Raw genomic sequence first — 27,497 nt, forward strand, 5'->3', positions numbered from 1 at the left:
GGTCAGGCTGTACCCCTGGTGCACAGCACCGTGGGGCCAGAGTGGGGCTGGCCATAGCCCCCTTGTGCGGTGCCGATCAGGATGGGCTGAGCTGTACCCCTGCCTGGGTGCAGGGTCTGGCTGCACCCCACCATGTGGTACTGGCCAGACACCCCTGCACTAGCAGAACGGAGCCTGTACACCCCCAAAACGTGCCCTTGGTGGCATGACATGACCCACAGCCTGGCGTCAGGGGGTCTCTGTGCATGCAAGGGGGCCACAAGCATGCCGGAGGGGTGTTACTCCCTTTCAGGTGCTCTGAGGCCTGGAGACCCCCAGCAAGGTGGTCCACATCTCCAGAATGGCACCAGCCCCACAAAACTCGGTGCTCCTCCAGCCCCTGCAAGTAGCACAGGTCCCTGATGGTGCAGCGCTACCATTCTGGCCCCTCATGCCCCCAGAGTGCTCCTGAGGCTGCTTCCCAGGGGCTGAACAGTGGGGAGGGCAGGGAAAATGCAAAGTGAGACTTAGCCTGCTCCCATCTGGGAGAAAAAGCTCTCCACTCGTGGTCGATTTGAAAACAAGTGCGGAAAATGTGAGGAAAAGATCTTCATACCTTCTCCCCCAATTTTCAGGAATATTTGACAGGGAGAAAAAAAAAAAGATTTGAAAAAATGCACAGAAAAAACAGTTCACATCTTTTAACCACTTCTGTCCAGGATTCCCAAGAAAATCCCTCTCTCCTAGAAAGCTGTGGGACTTGCTGCAGGCAGCAGTGTCTTGGTTCCTCCTGCTGCTGCCTTTCTGCAGACCTGAGCCGTCTCCTTTTTCTGGGGACAGGTAGCATGGCAGTGCGAGGCAGCTGAGCCTGGCAGCACTGAGCGGCCTGTGTCCGCCTGGGCAGGGCCTGGATGTTGGCCCTGGTCATACACACCCTGCTCTGAAGAAGCTGAGTTTCCTTCACTCTCACCCTAGTGCTGGAGTTGTTAAGGAAACATTTATGAGCACAAGGAAGCAGTGAGATAAGATACGACTGGAACCACTGACAGGGTGCTATAGCTGGAGCAAAGAGCAGTGTGGGAAGGCTAAGCAGCTACTGGAGCTCAGCCCTGCGGCACAACCTCTTGCTCTTTTCCAGCTCTAGTCTGAAGAACAGGAGAAGAATTTCCTGCTTACGCTATTGTTGCACTCTGCAGCAGGCCAGGGCTCGTGCCCTTGAGCAAGCAGGACTGATTTACCTGCCCCCTCATTCTTAAACTGGAAGGAAATCCAGAGAGATGCCAACACCAGCTGCATATCTAGGTGCTGCCCCATCAGGCAGTAATTGTCCTGAGCATGCTGGAAAGCAGAACAAAATTAAGGATGCATCCTCACAGGAGCTCGCCGTGGAGCAAGGGAATAGCTTACAGTCCGTGTGGGCTGGTTGTGGTGAAGCTCCTGGCTCATCCCCTGATCTCACCACACAGTCCTGCTCTAAGCCCTTCGCTTCGTCCCTGCCCTCTTGTCACAGGCAAGGCTCTTGGTGGGGTGGCCTGGCAGGACCTGCTGTTACTGTGGCTGGATGATGAGGTGGGAAGATGGCAAAGGGCAGCAGGAAAGGACTAGTAAGCGTGTAAGAACTGGACACTGGTAGCTGGGCAAATCAGCTCAGGTAGGAGTGACACATTTACATCATGGTGATGCCTTTCTATCACAATATTTTAACTGTAAATAAACAGTAGGCAAACAGCAGCTTCTCCCTCTTTGCCAGACCTCTCTCTGGGCTGATGACCTTCTCAGCAAGAAAATGGTGCTGTTGGATGTGAAAAACTGGTTCTTTGACTTTGCTGTATTTGTCTAGCAACAGAAATGTGCATTATGTGAGGTGTGGAAAGTCAGCACTGGTGTCACTAGCTGTGACCTGCGTTTGTGTCACTGAGTAATGCTGAACGAGCTTATTGCCAGTGAGGAGGCTGCAGAGGGAGTTGTAATGCATTATCTTCATCTTGTTCTTGAATTGATCCTTTCAGTGCCAAAGACATGAAGCATCGTCTGGGCTTCTTGCTGCAGAAGTCAGACTCCTGTGACTACAGTTCTTCCCAAGGCAAGAAGGAGAAAATATCTTCAAGCCAGAGGTAAGAGCAGATGCTGCCACATAGTTGAGCCCAGACTGCCTGCAATATTTATCTTCACTGAGCTAAACTTCATTAGCATTTCTGCTGCTGCTCCCCAGTACCTCCTGAACACCTGTGTGTTTGAATCGAGTGTGGAATAGTCCTCAGGTCCTGATAGTACCTTTCCATGAAGAAGATTGAACTAGAATTCCCTTTCTGCCAACATTTCTGTGATTCAGTATGCATGTGCACATGGAAAGACTTGTGCAGTCTCCTGCACAGGGGAATAATGTCATCACAAGACTGCGACTTGACACATTGTAGTATCAGCAGCACTGGCTCTTTGAGTTGGATTTGTGCAATGGTCCGCACAGCTGCACAGAGGTACTGGCAAAGGAAACAGTGTGCAGCCTGTCAAGTGTATTGCTGCTCTCACTGAGGTGCAGGTAGCTTATATCCTCTTGAAGGAGGACCAAAGGTCAAGATATGCTCCTGGAACAAGTGAGCCCTAGATGTTCTGGTATGGTAGGGGAATGAATGCAGGATGTGCAAACATGCTTTTTAGTTCCCATGTTCCTCTCTCTTCCACATAGCTACTCTTCCCCTGAAAGGTTAAAGAAATCAGCCCTTTGGAGTTTACTGATATGAACTGTAAGAGTGATCCCAGGTCCATGCCCCTCTGAGAGATGCAGCTAGTCACAGAATAAACACAAAGTCCCCAACAATTTTTCCAGAAAAATTCCTTTCCAGTCCATGGCTGGTGACAGGGATTGCAAACTGGATTTCTGTAGGTTAGGTGTGGATCCCCAGGGGTCTTTGTAAAGCAGACATTTCCTGCTTGGTCTCTTGTGTATGCTCTTGAAACAATCAGGGAATGGTATTTTCTAATGGTGCTGAGCAAAATGCCAGATTTGTCCTTTCTGTACTCCCCTTAAATCTTCCCTATGTTTCTCCCTTTGTGTCCTTTTAGGATTAGCCAAGAGGAAGTCAGAAAGTGGGCAGACTCTTTGGAAAACTTGATCCAACATGACAGTAAGTAAAGAAGTCCCTTCTGTTGGAAATGTTGAGGGTGCTGCCTGCAGAGTGTGCGTGCTGAGCAGTCCCTGGCGGGGGCATGGGACGTTATCTTACATCTCTGCACTACACAGTAGCTTCTTTGGCCACACAGGCCTCTGGGAGGGGTGGTGAAGGGTCAGATACAAGGGGCAATCCCAAGGTATCAGGAATGGGGCTTTGGCCTACGTCTGAGCTGTCCCTTTTGTGAGAGCAACAGGTTTAGCCCCTGTGCAAGGTGGGAACACTACTGCAGCACACAATTAACAGTGGGTTAAAGAGCCAAAAAGTGAAGAAACTGTTTACAGCTGAGCCTGTGGGACACTTTGCCTTCTCATTGGTTCCAGGCTACACTGGTGTCCTTGAAGTTTCCCTTGTGCTGTTCCCATGGCCCGAGACTTGATGGTGTGTGTTGGCCGTCTCCTCCGGGCCTCCTGGGAACACGCAAGTTGCTTGTGTTCTCCTGCTGAAGGTCGCAGTGGGGGAGCAGGCAGCTGAGGATCCATGTGTGACATCCCAGGAGGCCTGTCTGAATTCCAGCCTCCCTCAACATGCATGAGCCACTGCCATGGAGGCAGGCAGCTTCCCCACTGTTAGCCCCAGGGGAGCTGCTCATTCATCTCTGGGAAGGAGAATGCACAATTGCTGAGGTTCATAGGTATGACTATCCAGGAACCAGCACTCTTTCCTGATTTGGTTTTCCTCTGAACAATCTGTAGGAGGACTGGCTGCTTTCCGTGCTTTTCTCAAATCTGAGTACAGTGAGGAGAACATCGAGTTCTGGGTCAGTTGTGAGGACTACAAGAAAACCAAGTCACCAGCCAAGCTCAGCCCCAAGGCCAGAAAGATCTACGATGAGTTCATCTCAGTGCAGGCAACAAAAGAGGTACATGCACAGAACATTCTTGGGCAAAAGTAAAATCCTGAACCAGTCTAGCAGCACAGGGATGTAGAGATCTGGTAGTTTCACAAGAGTTGAAGGATACCACTTCTCTGTTAGTTAGCAAGCACATGGTGTCATCTTTATTGCTTTCATATTAAACTTGGATAGAGAAAAAGTGGGTTTAGTTACAACCATGTGGCCATCCCATGTGCACAGTCAAATGGGAGAAGCCTGAGAGGACTATGATTCCCAGTGTTGCAGCTGCTCCCATGAAATTGCTTGAGTTTCCTGGCTGGCTGCATCCCAGAGGGATATTGTCAGCCTCCCCTGACAGTTCATCTGGCAGCAGAGATGTGTTGGTATCCAGCTGCACAGATTCTGCCAAGGCCACGGGGTGTCCAGCCACCATTTCAGACCACTGCCCATCAAGGACAGCTTGCGTATGCCTGGGGAAGAGACACTTGGATGTTCCTTTACCTATACTAACCACTTTTGAGACAAATTCTACTTACGCCATCCCTTTGGCCCACAGGTGAACCTGGATTCGTGCACACGGGAGAAGACAAGCCACAATATGCTGGAGCCTACGCTGTCCTGCTTTGATGAGGCTCAGAGAAAAATATTTACCCTCATGGAAAAGGATTCTTACCGCCGTTTCCTCAAGTCCCCCTACTACCTGGACTTGGTCAGCCCACCTGGTGCTAGCTGCGGGCCTGAAAACTGCAAAAGAAGCCACACTCACGCCTTAGACTGCAACTCTAACATCATCTCTCAGTGCGCCTGAACCTGCAGCAAGGCAGGAGTGGGCTGGGCTCTTGTAAGAATATATGGCAGCAAAGGCATTCATTGGCATGAAGCAACAGAGCTGTCTCCAATAGCTGTCTAATGTCCCAGTTGTACCCCATGTCATGCAACAGCCAGCATTTGTAACCCAAGCCAGGCTCAGTGTGTGTAGCAAACCCTCCTTTGACTCCATTGGTGTAGGAGCCCCGGAGTCTGTGTCTGACATGGAAGCTGGATGCAGTCACTGCATGTCCGCTGTGCTTCTGGCGAGCCCTGCCAGCCTGGTGTGCGGCGGGGGAGCACACGCTCCGCCCCGGCACGGCCCACCAAGGCACTGGGCTGCAGTGTGACACCGAGCAAGGAACAGGGGCAAGAGGAAGCCAAGGCAGGCATTGGGGACTGTCATCTCCCCTTTCTAATTGGCAAAAGCTTATATGGAAAGGACTTGCTCTGGTCCTTAGTTCATATACCTCCCAAATGTCTTGGCTTTCAGTGGTATTTGCTCAGAACTCAGGCTGTGCTACATTACAGTAGTTGGACATAGGAAGAGCTCCTACTCTTTCTTAAGGGAGACCAAAATTTTTCAGACAAACAGCCTCCCTCAATCACCGCAGCCACTATCACAGGGAAGCCCGCCCGTCTGGCTGCTTCTTCCCCTGTAGTATCTAGTTTATGCTGGCCATAGATATTTCCTAGGGCTGTACAAAGCTATTATTATGAGGGAGGTTCATATTTATATGTTATTAATTGTGTCCTTCATGCTCCCAGGTTAAATACTGTAGATGAGCAGAACAGAAACATGTTCCTTCTCTCCCAGACTGGCAGGTGTATATTGCTGACTCTGGAGAGCTATCTGCCTGCCCTGGCTTATATGGAATGGTTTGTGATAGAGTAGGGCCACAAGCACAACAGCTAGGGAAGAAAGGCCCTGCATGGGAGTACTTGAAAATGTCTTTTTTTTTTAAATTTTATGTGCGTTTGTATTTCAGTAGCAGCATGACTCACTTTTTTTTCCTGAAGATGGTAGGAAGAATGTGTCGGTCTCATTACTGCTCCTGGGCTTTGCCAGAAGGCAGCTTTTTAAGCACTGCAGTTAGACATGGCCTTCACTGGGGGCTTTGGGAATGATACTGACCTGCAGCTGGAAGCACAAGAAATAGGTGGAAATAGGTGCAGGGCTTGCTGTCTTGGGCTGCAGTACCAGGTGTCACAGTCTCCCCCAGCCCCTGGGCTCTCCTTAGTTGGATATTGCTGCTCTGACAACTGTGTATTCTTCACCCTGCATCCCAGTCCAGACAACAGTCCTCACACCGGGATTTTGACATGGCAGGAGGAGGCTGTGGATCTCCAGCAGGCAATCCCAGGCCCACAGAGAAACATTTCTTTTAACATTTGCTTTATTCTGTATTTATTGGATTGTACTGGCACATAACACCCTGCATGTTCAGCTGAGATGGAGAGGCTTGCTAAAGCTCTGAACATAGCCAAGCATGTGGCTACGTTTTATTTTCCCCTGGTACTGGGAACTCTTGATAACTATTGCAAAAACTGTATTGATATTTAAATAATGATGAATACATTCTAAATAAAAATGTTTGCATTAGTCCCTTCTAAAATGCCATTGTGTGAACCAAAGAAAATGCATGGAGATCTAATTCATTGGCCAAGGTTACTCTAAAAAGTCATTTTACAAACAGCTTCACTCAGAGGTTGTTTTAAATTACGGAAAGATGAAACAGCCATTATATTTTTCAGAAACACTCTACACCCTGATCCTGGGGGATGCTGGGCTTTGTGGGCTCTGTGCTGTGCCTGACAGTGAGCTCAGCACAGGGACCACCTGTCCTTGCCGAGGCACTGGGGTGAACATGAGGCCCCTTGACAGTCTTGGGAGGAGGAAACTTGAAGGAGCACCCACCTCCTCGCTGCACATGTTTTCCCACCTAGAGCTCCAGAGGGGAACATGTTTTGGTTCAGAGCTCAACCTCTCCCTGGGCCCAAACCCTGAGAGCACAGAGCTGCTGCCAAAGGTGGTGAGGCTGGGGTTACGCGGGGCTGGCTCTGTGGGGCTGGCTCTGAGGTGCGCAGGGCTGGCTCTTGCTCAGCTCCTGCCCCTGCAGACACCACAGCTGCTGCTGCAGCGTGAGCCATCTCTGCAAGCTGAAGCCTGAGGCAGCACTCTGGCAGTGGGGCTGGGGGTGCCTGTGCTGTGCTGGCACTGGGGAATTTCCTCTGGACCAGCCTCCTGGATGATATTTTTATTCTCTTTTCAGTTCCCTGAGAAACCACCACATGTGATGCAGCAGAAGCTCTCGGAGGCCTTTGGTCTTGCCAGGGCTTTTGGGCACAAGTTTTGGGAATTCCCTGTAGAGACTAAGGAAACACTGCTCCTTCTGTGCAAAGAGACAAAATGAATAGTCCAGCAAGAAAGAAGCAGAAATACATGTTTATGTGTCAATTACTGAGTGGTACAAGAATATGGGTTAACACAACCAGTTCCTCAGTGCACACCAGCGCCCCGCATCTTCCCTACCTGAAAATCTCTAATGGCAATCACGCAGAGAATGTCAGACTGAAAACCTGCTGCCGGTGGGGGTGAGGGGCTGATCCTCACTCCTGACCTTAGGCCAGCTCTTGGCCACAGCACTTGGCACCCTCCAGAGAGTGACCGAGGACTGGGGAGAGCCTGGGCGAGCCCTAGGACACCCTCAGCCCCCCATGGGCAGCAGGCAGCTCCTGCTGCTGCCTCGGAGGCTTCAGCAGTCCCCAGGGTTGGGGCCAGGCAGCACAGGCAGAGCCTTGCCTCAGCACGTTGTGGGAGAGCTGGGTGGTTCACACCATAGCCAGTGAAGTGCGATGGTCTTGGTCACTGAATTAACCTGAAAACACACGGCAAGCAATCCCCTGGAGTTAATCTGGGGATGCAGCTGCAGGGAGCCCTCCTCCGCATGTCCCTGTGGTGAGGAGCCGGTGCCAGGGAGGCACGGAGGCAGCACCTGATGCCTGAGGGCCCCTGGCTGCAGCATGGGGTTGCCTTGCCCCACGGCAGGGATTGGGGTCCCTCGAGGAGCATGAGACCTGCTTCCTGCACCAGCTCAGGCACCAGGGCTGCGGGCACCCAGCGGCCACGGGCACAGGGTGATTTCAGAGGCTATTTTGGAAGAGGCACCTTAATGTTCACTCAGGTGGATGACTCAGGTTTCCCTCAACGGAGTCTGGGACCATGCTAAACCCACACATGCTCATCTCTGCGACAGACCCCAAGCACAATATCCAGAAACTCTGGTTTTTTGGCTCTCTTACTCACTGGGGATCCAGATGCATGTGTTAGGAGTATGTATATATGTGTGTGTACACTTGTATATGTCTATACGGATATAGATGTACAGTGTTGTGTGTATGGTGCTCATACATATGCCACATTTCTTGAGAGCAAGAGTAATAAACTACAGGAATTATTTTCTACCAGAAATATAATGGTTGGTATCAGCCTGACAGTAAATACCTCTGGGCTTGTGGAAAGCTTGGCCGTGGGGTGGGTACAGGCATTGCTGCCTTTCTGGGGTGAGCCTGCCCAAGTAATAAACCAAACGATCCTTCTACACAAACACAACTTCTCAAGAGTTCTGAACGCTTCAGGGGCCACATGTGATGGCCACCCAGTAACTCACTGACATCAGTTCGATCACTCCCTAAAGTAGGCTTCCAGTATCTTGGCCAGAAATCAAGCTGGGGAAGGATTTCCAGTACAACTGTTTCACCTCTCCTGAATCCAGCCCCCACCTTTCTTTTTAGCACGTGCATACCCAGACACCTTCTCCCTGTTGCAGCTAGTGACATCTCAGGTTTTGATGGTGTGCAGCAAGCCGGCCTCCGGCAGCACCCCAGTGTTAGCGTTTAACTGTGAAACTTGTGAGGGTATCTGGAAATAGCTGCCAAATGATTAAGTAAAAAATGAAAGATCTGTGTCTTTCTGAAGGGAAGCCTGTTTGGTTTTGCATTTCTATGAGTCATGCCATGAATAGGGAGCTTGAACATGCTGAACCTGTTTGTCTTGACACCAGTTCATGGTTGGGAGGGTGCAGTTTGCGCAGGGGGCAGAGGCAGTGGGAGCACCCTGCAGCAGAAGGGCTGGCCAAGCCCCACATCCCACACCCAGCCCTGCTCCTGCCTCCCCCTTGTCACCCACCAGCTCTGGGCAGCAGATGCTGCCAGGGAACCCTATGCCACTTTGACGGGACCCTTCTCCCGCTCGTGGGCTCCCTTGAGCTCTTTGGGGCCACCCAAGCTGCCCCCCATGCCCACCCTAGGGGAATGCCCAGTGAGCATCACCCATTACCACTCCAGCACCGGCTTTCCCAGGCCATTTGCTCCAGAGGGGAAAAAAAGTCACAGTTGTGACAGCCTCCATCCTTCCCCTGCCTTGCCATCCCTGCCTGGAAAAGCAGCCCACTTCCTGCAGCTTGGGATGTATTTTTCTTCATCCCCATAGTGACAACATGTAAATATTTGGGGCTGGTGGGGTTTTGATCAGATTTTGAAAGTCTTGAAGAGTCTGGCAAACATGATGTTTATGTTATTGCATTTCAGATGGAGTCTCATGACTTGCAGTTGAGGTTGAGCAGCCAGGGGTGGCCAGTCCAATTGCTGCCTGCTGGGAGCATTGTTGGTTGTGATTTTGCCGATATCTGTCAGGTTGCTGGCTGGCCAGCTCAATCCCTGCAGCGTGCTCGGTGCAAGCCACAGCCCTGCGGATGCTGCACCAGGAAACCATCACAGGGATGAAACGTCCAGGCCCCATGGAGCGAGGCATTCATCGCATTCACCTCGAGGCTGAAATGAGACCCCAGCTGCCTTTCACATATGCCCTTGCCCATCCTCAGATGTGATTTCTTCTGGTAGCGAACAGTGGGCTGGCTTTGAATCAGTGGAACAGAGCTGGTCTTTTTAGGAGACAGCCTTATGGAAACATGCCCTGGGCAGATGGGAGGAGACAGGAGACATGCAGGCTACACAAACTCCGCAGAGTTTGTTGTCTGTTCAAGAAGCCAGGGGTTTATTTTTCATATTTCCAATGATGGTTTGGGTTTGGTTTTTTGTTTTTGTTTTTGGTTTGTTTGGGTTTTTTGTTGTTTTGGTTTTTTTTTTAACTGGACCTGAATGGTTGCAATTGCAGCTTTTTTTCCCCAAACATGATTTTCCTCCCTCCTCTAATCGATGCCCCTCAGCTGGGTTTGTGCAGAAGTATCACTTTGGCATGCCTACTGCAGAGAGAAGCATCTGGAACAAGAAACCACTGCAGCAACCCCTGAAGCTGCAATCCAAGCACACCAGGGCTGAGGGCTGCACGTAGGCACTGGGGACACGGCCATGGGCTGCAGACTGTGAGCTCAATACGCCATGCAAGTGGTTGGAGCGAGCGGGAGGTCTGGGTTGCTAAACAGTCCCGGTGTTTTGAGCAAACAGATCTCATTTTATCCTCTTTACTGTCTCTAGGGTGAAGCAAACAGGTTGTCTCACAGCTGACTGCAAGTGGAGTCACTGGGGAAGTGGTGCCGCAGGCTCGCTCTGTCCATCCCTCGTGCCAGCCAGGTGCACCCTGCGGCACATGGCCGTGCAGCTCCCAGCTCTGCCGTACAGCCGTCCCTGCCATACCGCTGTCCCTGCCATACAGCCACTCTGTGCCTGCTGATCGGCTGCTTTCTGAAGAAAAGGTGATACCAGTCACGCAGTGGACGTGCCCCACCCTACACAACGGGGCTGCTGGTGCGCCAGACCCTGCCAGGGAGGGGAGCACACGCAGGGCGCCCTGTGCAGCCTCAGCAACACCCTGGGAAGCTGGGAGGAGGGAGCGAGCCTGGGACAAGCCAGCAATATAGGAAAAACTGGGAGAAAAGTTGTCATGTCCTAAGAATTCCTAAGAAGACAGAGCCAGCACCTTGGAGCTTCCAACTAAAACCAGGCCCTGCAGCACCAGGGACACTCGGGCTGCCCAGGTGACTCCCAGTCACTGCAAGGCTGGGGCTGCTCCACCGCCCTTCTGGGTCCCAAACCCAGGGAGGATCACCAGGGGTTTCTGCTACTTGGTCTTTTGTGGGAGAGGAAAGAGACTGTAAGAGGGGAAATGTTAGGACATCTGACAGTCCAAAGCACAAGGGAAATGTTTAGCAACGCCCCTGAGTGCTCTTCTAGAGTGGTATCAAGAAAGCTAAGCAGCTGCAGGAGAAGGGGCAGGTGTTCAGACAGAAGCAGTGGGAATGCCTGGCACAGCCCTGCCACGTTGCTACTTGATTAATTCCTGATAAATCTCCGACCGCAGAAATCTGGGCAGGGAGTCTTTCTCCATCAGGGCAAAGATTCTCTTCTGGGCCATGTCAAAGCTGCTTGGTGATGGCTCCACCAGGTTCTTCATGGTCACAGCCTTGGTGAAGTGGTCGATGTTGACCTGTGATGGAAGTGTAAGAGGGATGAGGACTCTGCCTTTGTGAGGGGCAGGTGATGGCATCTCCCCTCACTGGCTCTGGTCCACTGGTTATGGGGAGAGACTGAAGCAGGTTCATTTATCTGGGGGAATTACTGGTGGCAAATCTGTAAGGATGAGGTCTTTCTATCCTGCAGCAAAGCTAACTAAAGGAGAAGGATTACTGTAAATTGTCATCCCTTATAATTAAAGTAATCCCTCTGTGGGGCGAGGGGGACAGGGTGGGATGTGCTGGAAGTGCCTGTGACGGGAGGCATGAGGCTCAGCAGAGGCTGAACATGCAAACAGGGGCACCAGGGCTGTGAAGGGTGGGGACAGGGCTGCCCCTTGTTGAGGGTACAGCCCTCTGAGTCCCTCAGCCATGTTATGAGGTGCCCTGCAGCTATCACTCTCCTTCGGGATGGAGGCCACTTGGCAGCAGCCTCATCCCTCCCAGTGCCATCTCCTGCCCTGTGGCCACTGACCTCTTTGGGTGCCTCAGTCTGGATGAACTCCTCATAGATCTTCTTGGCCTTTTCCTCCATCTTCATGGGGGACTTGGTTTTCTTGTAGTCCTCACAGGCAACCCAAAACTCAGCATTTTCTTCACTGAACTCTGAGCGCAGGAAGCTGCGGAAGCTGGCAAGCCCATCTGCGGGGGGGCAAAGCCCTTTCTGAGCACCAGTGGTCTCAGGGAAGCCAAGCCTTCACTAAACACTGGGGAGACGGGGAGGTGTGACCACATGGGAATGTGAACTTACAGGGATTTTGCAGGAGCTTCTCCAGGGAATCACGCCACTGCAGAGCCTCCTCTGGTGATGGCCTGAAGGGAGTAAAGAAAGCCCAGGTGGTCCATGCTCATCCCACAGCCCTTGTCCGGGCTCCAGGCTTTTAAATAATTCCTTTAAAAATGGGGAGGAATGGAATAACGAGCTGTGGAGACTGTTGCAGAGCAGGGATGATCATCAAACAATGGGAATGCTTGCCGCATCACAGCACGAGTACCCTCCTGGGGAGAGCCGAGTGCCAGAGAAGGTGAGGACTGGGCTGGGTGGGCAAATTCCCCTGTGTTTGAGTAGAGATGTAGCTGAACTGCACAGCAAGTCCCCTCTGCAGCTGCGGGTCCCCTACTTGCCCCAGCACCCATGCATGGGAGGGCAGAGCAGGCGCTCTGCAGGCAGCTGGGAAGCCTCCCTATGTTTTCCTGCTGGGGTGGGGAAGGATGCTCCCCGCTGGGGGGGTCAGGGGGGCGGATCATTCCAGCCCTGTGCTGCTGGGGCGGGGGTCAGTGCCCCTCCACTCCCACAGCCTGCCTGTCCCATTCCCACGCCCCGCAGCGGGGCAGGATGCTGGCCTCGGCTCCCTCCCTCCCCAGTGAAAACCTTCAGTGGTTTTCGTGTGCATGGTTTTTCCACCTTTTTTTTTTTTCTTTATAAATGCAATGCATGTAATGTGATGAAAGAGCTTTGTGGGGTTTTTTGTTTGTGGTTTTGGTTTTTGGGATTTTTTAAGCCCCAAGGAGTTTGACCGAGGCGCCCTGGGGCACAGGTTTCCCTGCTGCCTGGTGCTGGAAGGGAACAGAAGCCCCCCATGCCACTGAGCGCTGGGCTCACTGCAGAGCATCGCAGCTCCCACGGCAGCGATGGTCAGACCATCCACTCCCCACAGGCAGCACTGCACTCGGTCTTGTTTTGCTGCCACAAGGGCCACACGTTGTCAGGGCTGAAACCCTCTGGGTGAGGAGAGCATCCGTGGGGCTGGAGAGGGAGCAGCAGGCAGGACAGCCTGCTGGTCCTGGGGGCCTTGGTGCTTCAGCAGTGAGCGAAAGTGCAGGGGCTCCAGCAAGGAGAGGAGAACAGCAGAAATGCAAGGCTTGCTCAGATTGGGTATCCAGCCCTCACTTGTCATCAAGCCACCAACGCCCAGCAGTAAAGACCATGATGGGAGCTCTGATTATTCACTTTCTGGACCTTAAATTGCATTTATGCTTGCTATCAAGTCCCAAAAGCTCTCTCTGTCCTCATGTTCCTGCCAGGCATCTCGCCACCCCAGTGAGGGGGAGCATCGATGCAGTGACCCAACACAATCCAGATTTCCTGGAAACTACCAAATTCACTTTTTCATTATCTGAATGACACAGGGATGATATTAACTGTGAGCAAGATGTTGATGGGTGAGTGATACCAAGGCTACAGTGCAGGAGAAAACAACTCCTCCAGCCAGCAGGAGTGAAGATGTTCAGTTTTCTGCGGGGACAGCTAATGGGGACAAATCCCAAGGCACTGGGAACAAACTGGGCCAGTCAGCCTCTCCTACCTCCAGAAAGTGAGTTGCGTGCTGTCAGAGCTGGGTTCTGCAGCACTGTGTGTGTCTGGGTGCAGCTGGAGGGCAGGGAGCAAGTCCCTGGGGCAGGGTTACGGATCCCCAGGACAGGCACACAAATCTGATGGTGGCAGGGCTGAAGGGTGGCAGGAGAGCAGCCAGGGCTGCAGCTCAGACACCTGGCTCAGCTGCTCAAGGCTGGGCTGGAGCTACCCTGAGTGAGGCCATCATCCTACGTCCAGGATGCCATCCTGCTTCTAGATTTAAGCTAACATTTATTTTCAAGTTTGTTTTGTGTCTTCTGAACTACTAATCCTGCAGCACAGCCCATCAGCCTCTCTAGCTTTGCCTCTGCTTTGCTTTGTCATTAAACCATCTTGGTGCTGGAGAGCAGAGGCTCAGGGTGAAGGCAATAAGGTGAGAAGGTGCCACCATCGCAGAGCTGCCCAGATCCAGGTGTCAAGCCATGGGGCTGTGCACCCAGCTTGGGGACACGCAGCCACCCCAAAGCCAGCAGGCTGTGCAAGGCTGGCACCTCTGTGCTGAGGCAGGTGACTCAGAGTAGTCCAAGTGCCATATGCCTCCAGCAAAACCTTTATTGAATAATGTGAAATCTCATAAAAAGTAAATTGAGTTTCCATGAGAAATCTGGTTTCCGAAAAGCTGTAGGTCTGACACGTCTCATGCTGCCCTGACGTAACTCTCTGAGCCCACACCTAGCCAGTGGGTCACGAGGAGCATGCCTCGAGCTGCCTGCCATGTGAAGCCTGCTGTGCCCACCCGCAGGCGGGGCTTCGGCTCCCCCACATCCCAAAAAGGCTCACACCCATCCTGCCTGCTGGGCACAGGTGCCAGCACAGCCCACCCTGTCGTGGTACTCACTTCTGGGCCTTGGGCACCTTCTCCGGCTTCTCCGGGTAGGGGATGATGAAGTCAATGGCTGAGTCAGGCTTCTGGAGCAGTGTGCCCAGCTTGGTCTTGATCTCCTTGGCCCTGTGAGAGGGGACAAGCAGAGGCAGATCAGGCAGAGGGACGGAGCAGTGGTGATGATCCCTGCCTGGCACCCACACAGACCCCAGCATGGCTGCTGGTGAGGCACAAAGCTGTGTAATTAATGACACATGAACAAATGGACCCTAATGCTGTAAAGGCGCCTGGCTGAGGCGTTTCAAATCGAGCACTCAGAATTAACGGCAGCTCTTGATCTTGATCTCTCTGCTTTGTCCCCATCTGTGGCTGGGATAATTGTATCAGTGGAGCTGGCGGGCTGCTCTGAGGATGAATTAGGGGATGTGTGTGCAGCACTCAGTTTCTATAGTGATGAGCCTGTAGGAAATGCTGGTGAGGAGATGAAGGATCTGCCTGCAGAGAGGAGGCTGTGCAGGGTGCTGGGCTGGGCTGCAGGGTGGTGCCTGCCCCACACCAAGTCCCGTCCCACATGCTGCCCACCAGCCCCACATTGCCAACAGCATTCAGAGCAGGGTGCCCTAATATTATATATCTATAGATATATAGAGTGTATATACAGATAATATATAAGCATTATGTCTGCAATGGGAAGGATTCATCAGTCACCCCTTAATGCTGCTTTCCGTGGGCAGAGAAGAAGTGTTTTCAGAGTTGGAGTACTCTGACTGCCACCGTGCCAGTCACTGCTGCCCCGAGGCCATGCTCCAGACCTCCATTTGGAGGATGTAGAGACAAGAGGGGTCCTGGTGCTTGACAGCAGGTCCAGATGTCTCACAAAATGTTCCCTTTTGTGCTATGCAATTTGCAAGGCAGTCCTGAGCATCTGAAGCCACCGAGGAGGCTCCCCTTCACTGCAGCTTGGGGGTGATAGCCAGAGCAAGCTGAGCTGTTGCAGAGAAAACTCAGGTGTATGGCATAAGACTAAAGAAATAAAGGGGCAAAAGTGGATACCCCCAAACCCATCTTTATAGGGCAGGATTTTTTCCTGGCACAGCAACATTTGGTGTCTTCCAGGTCATCTTGCTGGCACAGGAGGTGAATGAGAGCAAGAGGACGCAGCACTTCCCCATGGGCCGGTGGGGCTCAGCGCCTTTGCCATGGCGTGGCTGTCAAAGCTGGGCTGCAATCCCCCGGTTTCAGGGCTCACTGTGCTTCTGCTCTCAGCAGTTTACTCTCAGAAGCCCTCTGTGGATGATCATTCCCTTGCTATGTCTGCTATTTCATTTCCATTCCTTTAATTTATTCCCCTCCCTGTAAAACTCCTTCTGTGTTTAGGTTTTCCACCCACCAGCTCCCACGGTGACTTTTTTTGAGACCTGGTGTGGGCTCTGTCCCCCACAGGCTGCCCCCTATTTCTGCTGCAGAAACCTGCCTGTGACAGCTGTCCTCACACAGGAGCAAGCAGCAGGGCCAGCTGGAGTGAGCAGCTCAGCCCACAATGGGTATACAGCATGGGCAGCGCAGACCCATAAACCGAATGATTTTCATGGAAAATATCTGCAGCTACAGGGACAACGTCCATTGCTCGTGCTTCCGAGAAAACGTGGATCTTGCCTGGAAAGACCAGAACCTTAGGTGAAGGGTGATGATTTCCCCATGCTCCTGCACCAAGGTGTCTCTGGGACAGGGATGCTGGCTATGCACCATTCATCCTGCTCCCTCTAATAAATAAATAAAGTGTGGATAAATGGCCCAAGCCAGAGCTGGCTCCTGATGCCCAGAGCCCGGGGCTGGCTCTCCTATGAGTGTCAGGTGTCCCTCAGCACCCCACGGGCTGGCACTACCGTGCCAGAACCCCCCTGGCTCAGCTGTGGCGAGGAGGAGAGGTGAAGGGGGCAGGAGCTGCAGCCCCGTTAGCACCAAAGCAACGGGTGGGTGCAGAGGGTGCCCCAGGAAAGCCGATGGAGCAGGACAGCCTCTCCCTTGTCTCTGCTTTCCTGGAGGTCTGTGCTTGTGGCCACAGATCCCTGCAGGGAAGGGGACATGTGGGCCCAGGGAGCTTCTCTCAAAAAGGGGCTGAGCCGGAACACCAGCTGCCACTCTGGGTAGTGGCAGGGAGAGGGACCCTGCCCTCTCCCTGCCACTGCCCCACACTCGGGAGGGCAGAGCTGGGGACACTGTTGTGGCCAACACGCTGCCAGTGACGAGTGCTGTGCACCTGGGACCGTCCCCTCCAGGCAATTGGACTGTGTGCACAATCGCAGGGGTTTTGTCTGGCAGGAGCAGGGGTGAAGAGAAAGGGGGAAGGTGTTTGCCCACCTCTGAAGGTGAGGTGGTGGATGTCGGGGGGTCCTGAGCAGGCAGGGGGAAGACACTTGCTGTGCTGGGAGCAGGTGCACTGAGAGCCAAATCTAACATATGACAGGCTAAGGAGGTGGGAAGAGAGGACCAGGTCTCTGTCACTTTCTGAGCAGGACCTGGGAACCCCCCTACCCTGGTGCAGACAAGGCCAACACATGGGCAAGATTTGGATCTTCACACAGCAGCAAGTGCTCTCCTGGATAACACTTAGACCTAAATCAAAACTTGCTTTCCAACTCCCTCTCTCTGACAGTGACTTATGGCCAACATCTGCCAGGGTCAAAGGGCACTAATGGACCTTAATGGCCCTGAGCAGCTCCAGCTGAACCCCACACCTTACCTGTGGCTGGGGGCTCCATTTAAGCTCAGTCCTGGGGCCACTTTCCCTGGGGTTGTGCTGTATGTGGGCTTCTCCCCAGCCTGGTCCCCTGAGTTGGTGTTGGCCCTGTATTGCAGCCCCACTGCTGCTGCTCCCAGTGGGGGTCCCTGGATGGCTCCATCCTGTGGTGCTGTTGATGGACCATCAGCAGCTGCCCACCCTGCTGAAGCCCTGCAGATCCCTGTGTGGGGACAGCAGCAAGAGCCTCTCCCTCCCCAAGCAAGTCTTGGCTGTGAGACCTTTTTGAAATATGGGGAGATGGCAGAGATGAGGAAGCTTGTTGAAAGGAAGCGACAAAGGACAGCCAGAGGTCTGAGCGGGCTGGCGGGAGGGAAGGACTATTTAAAGACATTGTTCTGGCATCCTCCAGCAGATGTATTACAAGCTTTCAAGCAAGGCTTCAGCAAAGGCTAAACAGCAGGGTAAAAAAAGACAGTTATAAACAAAAAGGCATCCTTAAAAACCCCAACTATGTCCAAGTGAGAAAAAGCAAGAGGACCATAAACTGTGGAAGGTTAAGTGTGAGAACATATGAGAGCAAGCCAAGAAAAAGTCTGAGAAACAGCTTCCAAGAAAAATTAGAAGAAAATACGGGCTCTGTCAAACACATCAAGAACAAGAAGGCTGCTGGGGAGGGCCAGGAGAAACTCCAGCTTCAAAAACAAAACAAAAGAAAGAAGCTCCAAGAAGTTAAAGCTATAGCTGAAAGCTTAAACTGCTACTGTGCCCGAGGGCAGCGAGGTGCCAGAGGGAATGCCCCTTGAGGGGAAAAAGGCTCCAGGGAGGGTTTGAGGAGCCATAAAGATGCAAGTGTAATGCTGAATGGGCATGGCAGCAGCAGCTGTATCAGAGAGTTGTGGTGGACACATGGACAAATATGGTCTATTGGAGAGGAGTCAAGGCAGTTTGGCAGTAGGAAGAGATTCCTTCAAACCTATCAGCCCTCTCTGAAGAGGCCAGCAAGGACGTGCCCTGGGGAGAGTCAGGGGGTACCAGCCCCTTGGGTCTGCAGGGGACCTTGGCTGGGCTCTCCAAACCCCAGGCAGCTGCAGGAGGCAAGGTCATCTCATGGGGAACAGTGTGGGAAAGGTAGCACACAACACGTAGGGGACAGAGTGTGTTTTCCTCAGTGGGGACGGTCCTAGGGGAATGTGAGCTGGGACCGTGCTGTTAATCATATCACGCGCATGGGGAAAAGGGGGTCAGTGGCCAAGCAGGAGATACTGCGTTACTGGATACAACACTTGGGGAGCAGTTGTGAGGAACTTCAGGAGGGTCTCATGAGACTGGCAATTAAGCAGCTCTTGAAATGCCTCGGAGCAATACAAAATGATGCACATGAGAAAAACCCAATCCTAACTCCATGTGTGAAAGTGTAAGTCAAGCTGCCTTCAAGACTGACGATTTGAGGGCACAACAGAGGTAAATGAAAGCATCAGCATAGCACCAGTGGGAAAAAACCCCCTAATTTAGTACTAGAAAGTAGCATAAGAGTGACAACAAAGATGACACCAGAGCAGAAATGTGTGGATCAACCAACATCTGGAAGAGTGCTGCTTGGACACCCATGGCACAGGAGGTTGCAGGAGACCAGACAAGGCATGGGGAGGGCAGGATAGCCAAAAGGTACGTTTCAAACAAAGAAACTGTCACAGGCCTATGCGTCTGTTTGCCTGTGACGGAAATTTGCTTTGCTTCTAGGCAAGCAGCATCAGCCTCCAGTGGCACCGCTTCAGCTGACGAAGGGAATGGGGACTTCTCTTGACCTCCCCCAGGACAGCAAATGCCACCCTCGCTCTCATCTAAAAAACTGGTACTAAGGCATTTTCAGCTGCATGGACACCCTCACTGGGTAATTCACATGTAAAGTCTTTTACCAGGTTTCCTCCTTTGGTGAAGGATCGAGCGCCCTGCTGCCACAGGGAGACCCCAGCCTTGTGCTATGGCCCCCCTTGCACCTCTGTTCTCACCAGCCCCCCTGGCTCCACAGGAGTGGAGGAGAGGGTAGGTTTTGCTCAGCATGGAAATGGCAGGGTGCTGGAGACTGCCTGGGTTCCTGAGGGCTAAGAGCAGCCAGGGAAGCACCACCACCTCCCAAGGCAGGTTTTGAGGCAAGCATGGGGCGGAGGGGGATGAAGTTGAAAATGAGGGTGCGTGCCACGAGCTATAGAGAGCAGGCACTCCGCACCAAGCCGATCCTCGTGAGAGGGGCCAGGGCCAGCTAATCTGTGTGCAAGGGAGATACAGGCAGTTAAAGCAGATTTTGAGGCACTTTGGAGCCAGGGCTCAGCAGCCACAGAAAGGCTTTCCTGCTACATCAACCCCCCCCACCCCCATCATGTTTTGCAAATATTAAGATCTGAGGACAAAGTGCTCCTTCTCCAGGCCCACACAGGGGAGTAGCTGGGGTTGAGGAGTGGGTTTGGGGCAGCCCAGACTCGCCTAGCAGAGAAGTTCCCAAGACAGAGGAGAGAGTTTGGGACTAGATCAGCATTTGCCCCCTCGAGGGTCTCAGCCACTCACAGCATCATGCTGATCCCATGGCAGCAAGCCTCCCTTCCCTCCCAGTTCAGAGCTGGGCAATCCCAGTCCCAGTAGGAGATGTCCATCATGGGGATGTGCTGTAGGAAGAACCTCTCTGCCCCCAGCTGTCCCCCAGCAGAGCCCTGTGGGGAAGCAGAGTCCCCCCTAGCATCCCCGCACCAGCTGGCCGCTCTCACCTCTCCAGGCACGTGTGGGGCAGCGCTGCTAATCCTTTGCACATCTTGGCAGGCTGTAGTTTTCCTCAGCTGTGAGAAAAGTGTGAGCGATGGCTAAAGCAGGCAGCAGCGGCTCAGTCTGCAGTCTGGCTCCCGCCTCACTCCTATATAGTGCTGGGAGCTGGACCCCCGCCAGCCCTGTAACCAATGCTGTCTGTCCTGCCGCAGCTGGCCCCAGCCCTGGCGGCTTCTGGATTTTGTTTTCTCCTTTCTAAGCTTACATGGGGGAAAAAAATGTGGTTTTTCTGGGGTGAGATCAGGTAATCAAATTGGAAGGGCCAAGCTGCTATTTGGGGGCCTTCAGGAAGACCACAGGGTTTCTTCTTAATGATATATCAGGGTCCAGGTCAGTATTTAGAAAAGCCAAGTAGAAATGCTTCACTCAAGCAAGATTTTTTCCAATAAAAAATGTCACTTCCATAAAAATAAAAGTGCTCATGAGAAGTCTTGCTGTTGATTTCACGGCTGTGGTTAATATCAAAACATCCACAGCTTCAACAGTGGTTACTGGCTGGTGGGTAACATTGACTTCTATTCCAGAAGAAATTCATTTTAATGTAAGCTTACAAATAAACACATCTGTTAATTGTAGCAAATGTTTCAGTTCGATCTGACAGTGACACTTGGATGAAGCCCAAAAGAATTCCCACCCAGAATTTTGTTATGTGGAAAATTCAGACCCTTTTTCCAACCCCCTTCTCAGAGCAGTAAAGCACACACCAGAACACAGAGCTGCCCACGACGATGCAGGATGTAGGGCCTGAGCAGTGACCAGTCCCTGCCTCCCCCTTGTATGGCGCTGCCCCACTGGGATGCAGCCCCACACTTGCCTAAAGCTTAGGTGCTGCCCAGCACCACAGTGTTTCTGTTTTCTTGGATAAGATCCCTTTGATTGCTCCACTAACTTGCAATCACAGAGCCAGGGCCTCCCTATAGTCACAACATCTGTGTAATTATTTTCTCCCAGCATCAGCCAGGCACCCAGACACGGTGTAGGTGCAACCCCTGCAAGTGAGGCCACCTGCTGAGAGGCCACTCATGGCAAATGGGGACCAGCCTGGCTCCGAATGGCCCCATAGCCAAAGCCCTGATTTGGTGTCTCTCCACAGCTGCTCAGGAGCAGGATGAGCTGCCGCCAGCAGCTGCAATGGAGTCACTCCTAACACGGCTTAGCGGTGCTTGGCATGGAGAGGGTAACCACTGCCACCTCAGACATTTCTCTCCTGCCTTCCAGCCGGGATGCGACAGCCCATCCTCATCAGGTCACCCAGGGTACTGCTTGTCGCCTGGGTCTGTGCAGCCGGACTAGAGCTAGCACAAGGGGAAAATCCTCAAGCACACACCAGGTGGCCTCAGGGGCCTCAGCACCAGCTCTGTTGGTTTGTGTAGCAGGACTTGCTCACACACAGGCCTTTGCCACTCCACACAGGTGCCTGGGCAATTACACCCACTTCGGCACAGGCACATGCAGAGGGCGTGCAGCTCCCCTCTGCCTCCACCTCCTGCTCCAGCCCAGCCAGGGCACCCCTGGACATCCCACTTGGGCTGTGGGCTCAGGGCTCACTCTGAAAATCTGCCATGTGCCCATCCCTGACCTCGGCTGCCTACAGAATGTGCATCTGGGTAATGGAACAGGCAACCTTGCTTCCAGCTTGGCGGTCCACAGCCCAAGGGCTGTAACGACATTAATTGCCCTGACCAGCCCCACCTGCCTCCTTAGCCCAGGGGTGCATTTAAACTCAGCCCTGGGTCCTCTTTTCTCACTAGGTGGTGTTATTGGTGTATGTGGCTCTGGCTCTTGGATGGACCTTGGACCTGCATTTCAGTCCTGTCTGGCTGTTTTGAGATTATGCAGCAAGCCAGTGATTCAGCATGTGGGTGCAGTAACTAAAAGCTGGAAGTCTGCTAGAACCCATTCCTCCCTGGAGAGCTTGGACTAGCTTTTTACTGGCTTGTAATAGAAAATGAATGAAAAAAAGTGCAGCCTAAAACTTCAGAGGATGAGATGCTTGAATGGGGTTTGGGCTGATTACAGACTGCTGGATGCACCCAAGCAGAGGTGCCGGACCTAGGGTTTGGGGGCTGCACCTTCCCACTGCCTGGCATTGATGTGCCCACCAGCCCACTTTGTGCCTTGCAGATGGAGCAAGGAAACAATGACAGCCCCAGAGGATGGAGGTACTTCTTCACAGGCTGCTATCATTTTGCCCTTTTCACATGGGGAGGCTCTGTTACTAGCATGGAGGTGCCTCACTGCAATTTGGAAATAGCCCACAGCCCAAGTGCCCCATCTGCCCCGCAGTTAGGATGCAGGCCCCTGCTCTCCAAGGGCCTGCAGCCTTGTTTGCTGGGTTGTGCCACTTGCCCTCAGGGCTGGAGAGCGTGTCAGGGCCATTATTTCCTAGCAGGGATGTCACCAGGGTACCTCAGAGCCAGGTCAGTGCCTGCCAGGTCCGTGGCTGCTATTAAAAGCTCCTATGAAGCCAAGGTGCTGCCTGCAGGGTGATTTAGCAGCTGGCTGAGCACCCTGGCATTGAGGGGAGCAGGGGACAGTGAGGGGTGGGTGAGAGTCACCAGTGGTTCTCACAGCCACTGGGTTGGGAAGGGCGGCAGAGCCATGGGACTGCATGGGAAACCCCTGCAGCCGTGTGCTGGGCTGCAGAGCCATTGGGAACACAGCTATTTTTTATCATTAATCTTCAGTAATAAAGTCAGCGTTGGAAATCCCGGGAGAGCTTAGATCTGTGGGATCAGGCGGTTTGTGTGAATGCTCTCCAGCAGACACCGAGCACCCTCACATGCTCTCTTTCCAGCTACAGCCGGAGTTGCATGCCCCTGGAAAGCCGGGGGCATGGCTACAGCTCTGCAGACCTTCTGCTGCCTGGAAGAGCCTGGAGCTTTGCCCAGTGAGACCCCACAGAGGAATCGGGTCGACCCCTAAAGACTTTTACCTGCTTTACCTCTTTCAGTCTTGGGTGGGCAAATCCTTCTGGTGCTGTGGCTCTGCCATAGTTCAGTGACCAATGCTCTATGATCTCTTCCACTGCCCCAGGGTGGGGGTTTAATGAACATACAGAGCAAGCTGGGGAAATTGAGGTCTAAAATGAGCGATGAAGCTTCATGTGAGTCATAATGAAGCTATACCATGCACTGGGATTGCAGTTGTGCATTTTAGCAGAGATTTATCTGAAACACTGGAAAAGAAACCATATACCATTGAGCAGAAACAGGGGTTACACAGAAATAGCTTGTATTTTCCACAGACCTTTGTCCAGTAAGGAATGTTTGGTTTGTGCATTTAAAGGCTTTAGAGTGCTAAGAAAATATTTCCAATAAGAAATCCAGACCTTCCTTGTCTTCCCACGACAGCTTAATTTCTTTAAGAGCCCTTCTGGGAGAGCCTTTTGGAGATCCAAATGCACTCTGAGGATCAGATTGTCTTGTGTACACAATGGCTGGTTTCCTCCAAGTGCTCTAGGTTTGTGATTGCAACTGCCCCCTCACAAACCACATGGAATCTCCCATTACACCAGATTTATCCTAGGCTCTGTTATTTCAAGACTTTATTATCCTTTCTAACAACTTGCCTTTTATAGAAGGTAGCCTTGTTGCTTTGCAGTTTCCTGGTTCCCACTGGAACTTTTTAAAAATTATCATCATATTTAACAATATTGGCTTTTGGTAGAGGGATCACTGTAATTCTCACCCAGGCAAGTATTTGGCAGTTCATCTGAACATTCCTTCTGGCAGATTTTTAACCATGTGTTCTAAAATTGGGGTTAAAAATTGTTTTTTCCCCCTGGTGCCTTGGAACAATCATGCAAATGTAGGTCCCCTAAGGAATGGACCTAACGTGAGACCCTTCACAGCAAAGGTCAATGCAACTCACCAAGTTTTTTCTGTGATGGGCCTTTCCTTCTCATAGAGCCTGATCATATGGTGTCTCTAGGGCTCTCTGGAGAGCTTTCTGCTTCTCATATAGTCATGATTAGTTTTTATGCCTTTAGGATGCTTTCCTCAAATCTCCTGCGGTCTGCCTTTCACCTGTAGCTTTCCAGAGCTTGTATTCTTTTTTTACTCTCTCATGTGTCTGCAATTTGCACTTCTTTTAAGGTCTTGCCACTCCAGGTCTTTCACTCCCCTGTATAACCACATCACCTTTTTTAAGGCCAGCCTACTTCTCATTTTCCTTCTGACATTAAGTATTACTTTACTGATTTTGCTCTCACCAACACAATCTGATCAGTAATTATAGCTCCATAGTCATTTGTTACCTTTTGAGTCAGGCTGGTAACACACAGCATGGGATTACACCATGGCACTGCCTCCACCAAGCTTTTGGGGTCCAGACCGATGGATTAAAACACTTGTGTAGAAGGAAGGAGACAGGGGATCCTGGCTCCCTCTGCTTGCTGCATCCAAGTCACTGACACAGGAGCCATGAGTGAGGTCAAAGAGGAGAAAACCCTGAAAAGCAGCATTACCCAGAGCACTGGGACTCTGGCCAGCCGGAAATTCAGGAGTCACGCAAGCCCTGCGTCCCAGCTGTGGAGCTGCAGAGTTCCTCAACCCTGTGCACGAGGCCTGAGAACGGCTGTGGCTGGGACACGGCCCTGCTCCTCATGCCTGCTTTGTGCCTGCATCAGGGTCCTGCTCCCCTTCTGGCACCCGGGCAGCACGGGGCAGGGGCAAGCTCACCCTGGGATGTGCACAGGGCTGGCCTCACCTCTGGCACATGCAGAGCACCCTGGGGAACATGGGGCTGAGGAACTGCAGGAACAGGCAGCTTTGAGTCAATGCAAGTAGTTGCATGGTGTTTATGCTACTACAGGTACTCAAGTGACAGCCCAGGTCTAAACCGCAGCATCTCCCCCTGTAGCCATCCCTCTGCGCCCAGAGCAGATGGGTGAAGACAGGCTGCCTGTTTGCAGAGATCTATTGGGGGCAGAGCCACCACTCCAGGCACCTCAGCCACTGCTGCTGAGCTTCCAGCAGCTCCGCTACCCAAGTGGCACTGGTGCTGCCCTGTGCTCAGCGAGGTGCAGCCCCAGCAAAGGCAGCTGTGTGCTGTCTCTGCTTTCCTGTGTCCATCTACAGCACAGCCACTTGCCTCTGCATTCCTTGAAGCATCACCAAAAGACACAATCTGAACAGATGCAGCTGGGTTGGTGGTACACAGGTGACAGACACCAATTTCAACACAAAGCTGGCACAAACAGACCAGTCACAGGATTTTATTTAAGGCTTGAATTCAAGAAATTGCCTGGATTACACCATTTTTACCCAGATTAGCGTGCTGGATCCAGGCAGCAGAGCACATTTTTCTCCTCACCCACCAGCCAGCACCTGCATTTTTGATCACTTGACAGAATTGGCTGCCATGCAAAGTACACCTCTATCTCCACATTAGCCATGCAAGCACCCCCCTCCTCTCCCATGCATGCATTTCTTCTTGGCCCAGAAGAGCATCTGAATGGTGAATGAAGCCCGTTCCTGCCCATCCCTTTTGCTCTATGTGCTCTGCTGTGGCAGTGCCTTTCCCAGCTCGTGAATAGCCTTGTTCTCCAGCACCTCCACCTTCCCCTTGTCTGGCTGCAGCACACTGGCCACCATAGCCCTGGCCACCACTTCCACAGGCACCGAGTAAGCGGTGGGGAAGACCCGAGCCACAACACCCAGAAACTGCTGGGCCATCCACTCGCCGGGCCGGGACTCCTGGCGCTTGCACAGCAGCACCCTGCAGAGTGAGGAGGTAAGGTGGGTCAGGCTGAAACCATCCTCCAGGGAAAGCTGGAGACTGGGCTCTCCAGCTGCACTGCGGGCCCAGCCCAGCTTTCTAAACCCATGTAGGGGTCATGGGGTTTTGGCAGGGTCCTGAAATGTGACTGAGCTGAGCCCTGTGACACCGAACTCATTTCCCAGCAGTGCTGCCAAAACCAGAATGCCAGTTACTCCCAAGCAGCAAGAGCACAGTACAGCTGAAAGGATACAGGTAAGTGTCCCCTGCAAAAGGTCAAGGTCTGTGCGGAGATAAGCTTTGACCTATGTCACCCAACCTCTGCTTTCAACCCAAGACTCTTCTCCTTGCATGGCACGTGACATTAGCATTGGGTCAGGCATGGGAAACTGCTGTGCTTGCTCCCTGCAGCACTGGGAAGCACTATGCTTGTCCAGAAGCTGCCTTTGCAGCTGGTGGCTTTCTTCACTTCTCTCCCCAGCCCTCCCCTTATGCATCCTTTCTCCCTTTCTTCATCTCCCAGCCCACTGCCCTGGCAAACCTCCACCTGAGTCCTGTGCCCTCCCTCCTCTGCCGCTACTCACGCTGGCCGGAGAATGGTACAGCGATCAAAACCCACAGCCTGGACCAGGTTCTCCACTTCCCCCTGTCAGAGCAGTCGGGCAGGATGAAAAGAGACAAGGATGACTGCAAGCACCATCTCTGCTGTCCCGTGAAATAGCAGGAGAGAGTTGCTAAGCTGTGAGCAGGATGGCATAACGCCAGTGCCAAGCTGGTCCAGACCAGGCGCCGCCTGGGCAGCAAGCAGCTTTCCAGGAAAATGCAGCGCGGGGTTGAGCATCCATGGTGGACACACTGACCATTAGTCAGCAGCGCACCCTTGCAACCATCAGGCTAACTGCAACTGTACACTCCTGAGGCAGCGTCTGGACAGAGTGTCCAGCCCAGGCGTCCTGGCACAAGGCACCGTCAGACAGCGGCGAGTCCAGCAAAAGTTGGGAGCTGCAGCACACAACATTTAGGGGAAAAAGCCTTTTGTGATGGGTATGGTCCCACCTGGGGAGCCTGTAGGCTCTCCACTCCTGGATAGTTCATGTCTCAGCTGGACACGGCCCTGAGCCTCCCCATGTAACTGTGAAGCCATCCCAGCATAGGCCTGGGGAGCCAGAGCCGGGCTGGAGACCCCAGTGGGTCTTTCTGGTGGTTTGAAGAGGGAGGTGGATGCTGCGAGTGCTGTGCTGCTTTGGACGAAGCCAGTTGCGTGGCTGTCCTGCCAGCCCCCCTCCCTCACCCCCTTGTGCACGAGCACCAGGAGGACCCTCAGAACCATTTGCATCCCTTGACAGCTCCGCTCCTGCTTCCTTCCCGAGTGTCCCGGGACGTGCCCACCCCAGGTGCCCCCTCACCTTCACGCGGAGGTAGAGGAAGCGGCTGTGCTGGTTTGCCCCCTGGGACGACTGCAGGACAAAGTGTTTGCAGCCCCCCGCCCGCGCCAGCTCTGCTGCCTGCGCCACGTAGTCCCGGTCCACGCGGACAAAGCCGTCCTGCGGGTAAAGGGAGAGGGGGTGAGCGTGGCAGGGAGGGGGCGGCCGGGCCCCGTGTCCCCCGGCGGTTCCACTCACCACGCCAGCCTTGGCCCTGGTGGTGCCCAGGCAGCAGAAGCCAACATCGTGTCCCCGGAAGGCGGCAGCGTGCTCGCTCAGCCGCTCGAAGTCCACCACCGCCTGCTCCTGCGGGGAGGCTGGGGCTCAGCGCCGCCGCCCTGGCCGCCCCCCCTGA

The 27,497-nt window shown here is 53.0% G+C and overlaps 3 protein-coding genes across 4 annotated transcripts in view; 1 reads left to right on the plus strand and 2 right to left on the minus strand.

The window, feature by feature from the left end:
• The window catches only part of RGS4 (regulator of G protein signaling 4), an 8,298-nt gene extending 1,872 nt beyond the window's left edge, over positions 1-6,426 (plus strand). Inside the window, exons 2-5 of one of the 2 annotated variants that reach the window (XM_026853713.1) lie at positions 1,989-2,093; positions 3,043-3,104; positions 3,845-4,011; positions 4,541-6,426. In XM_026853713.1, coding sequence (XP_026709514.1) covers positions 1,989-2,093; positions 3,043-3,104; positions 3,845-4,011; positions 4,541-4,792 — 586 coding nt within the window. In that variant the 3' untranslated portion in view covers positions 4,793-6,426. The remainder of the gene's footprint in view (positions 1-1,988; positions 2,094-3,042; positions 3,105-3,844; positions 4,012-4,540) is intronic. The other variant, XM_026853715.1, reaches the window with a different exon arrangement.
• A 796-nt stretch (positions 6,427-7,222) lies between these two features.
• Positions 7,223-20,060, minus strand: RGS5 (regulator of G protein signaling 5). Its single transcript, XM_026853716.1, has 5 exons — positions 19,943-20,060; positions 14,456-14,566; positions 12,013-12,074; positions 11,737-11,903; positions 7,223-11,236 (listed from the first exon to the last, which is right to left on the minus strand). The coding sequence occupies exons 1-5, from the start codon at positions 19,984-19,986 to the stop codon at positions 11,075-11,077; spliced, it is 546 nt and encodes a 181-aa protein (XP_026709517.1). The 5' UTR covers positions 19,987-20,060; the 3' UTR covers positions 7,223-11,074.
• Positions 20,061-25,194: 5,134 nt separating this feature from the next.
• HTATIP2 (HIV-1 Tat interactive protein 2) overlaps positions 25,195-27,497 on the minus strand; it is a 3,357-nt gene continuing 1,054 nt past the window's right edge. The window contains exons 3-6 of the mRNA XM_026853982.1: positions 27,341-27,465; positions 27,125-27,262; positions 26,303-26,364; positions 25,195-25,718 (exon numbers count right to left, since the gene is read on the minus strand). Coding sequence (XP_026709783.1) covers positions 25,493-25,718; positions 26,303-26,364; positions 27,125-27,262; positions 27,341-27,465 — 551 coding nt within the window. The 3' untranslated portion in view covers positions 25,195-25,492. The remainder of the gene's footprint in view (positions 25,719-26,302; positions 26,365-27,124; positions 27,263-27,340; positions 27,466-27,497) is intronic.

Source organism: Athene cunicularia (assembly GCF_003259725.1).
Source record: "Athene cunicularia isolate RWA chromosome 8 unlocalized genomic scaffold, athCun1 chr8_part1, whole genome shotgun sequence".
Lineage (NCBI taxonomy): Eukaryota > Metazoa > Chordata > Aves > Strigiformes > Strigidae > Athene > Athene cunicularia.

Coding starts and splice junctions, on each gene's coding strand:
- RGS5 (XM_026853716.1), bottom strand. CDS start 19,986: ATGTGCAAAGGATTAGCAGCGCTGCCCCACACGTGCCTGGAGAG. Junction 14,567..19,942: donor CCCCACACGTGCCTGGAGAG/GTGAGAGCGGCC, acceptor CCCCTCTCACAG/GGCCAAGGAGATCAAGACCA. Junction 11,904..12,012: donor GAAGCTCCTGCAAAATCCCT/GTAAGTTCACAT, acceptor GCCCCCCCGCAG/ATGGGCTTGCCAGCTTCCGC.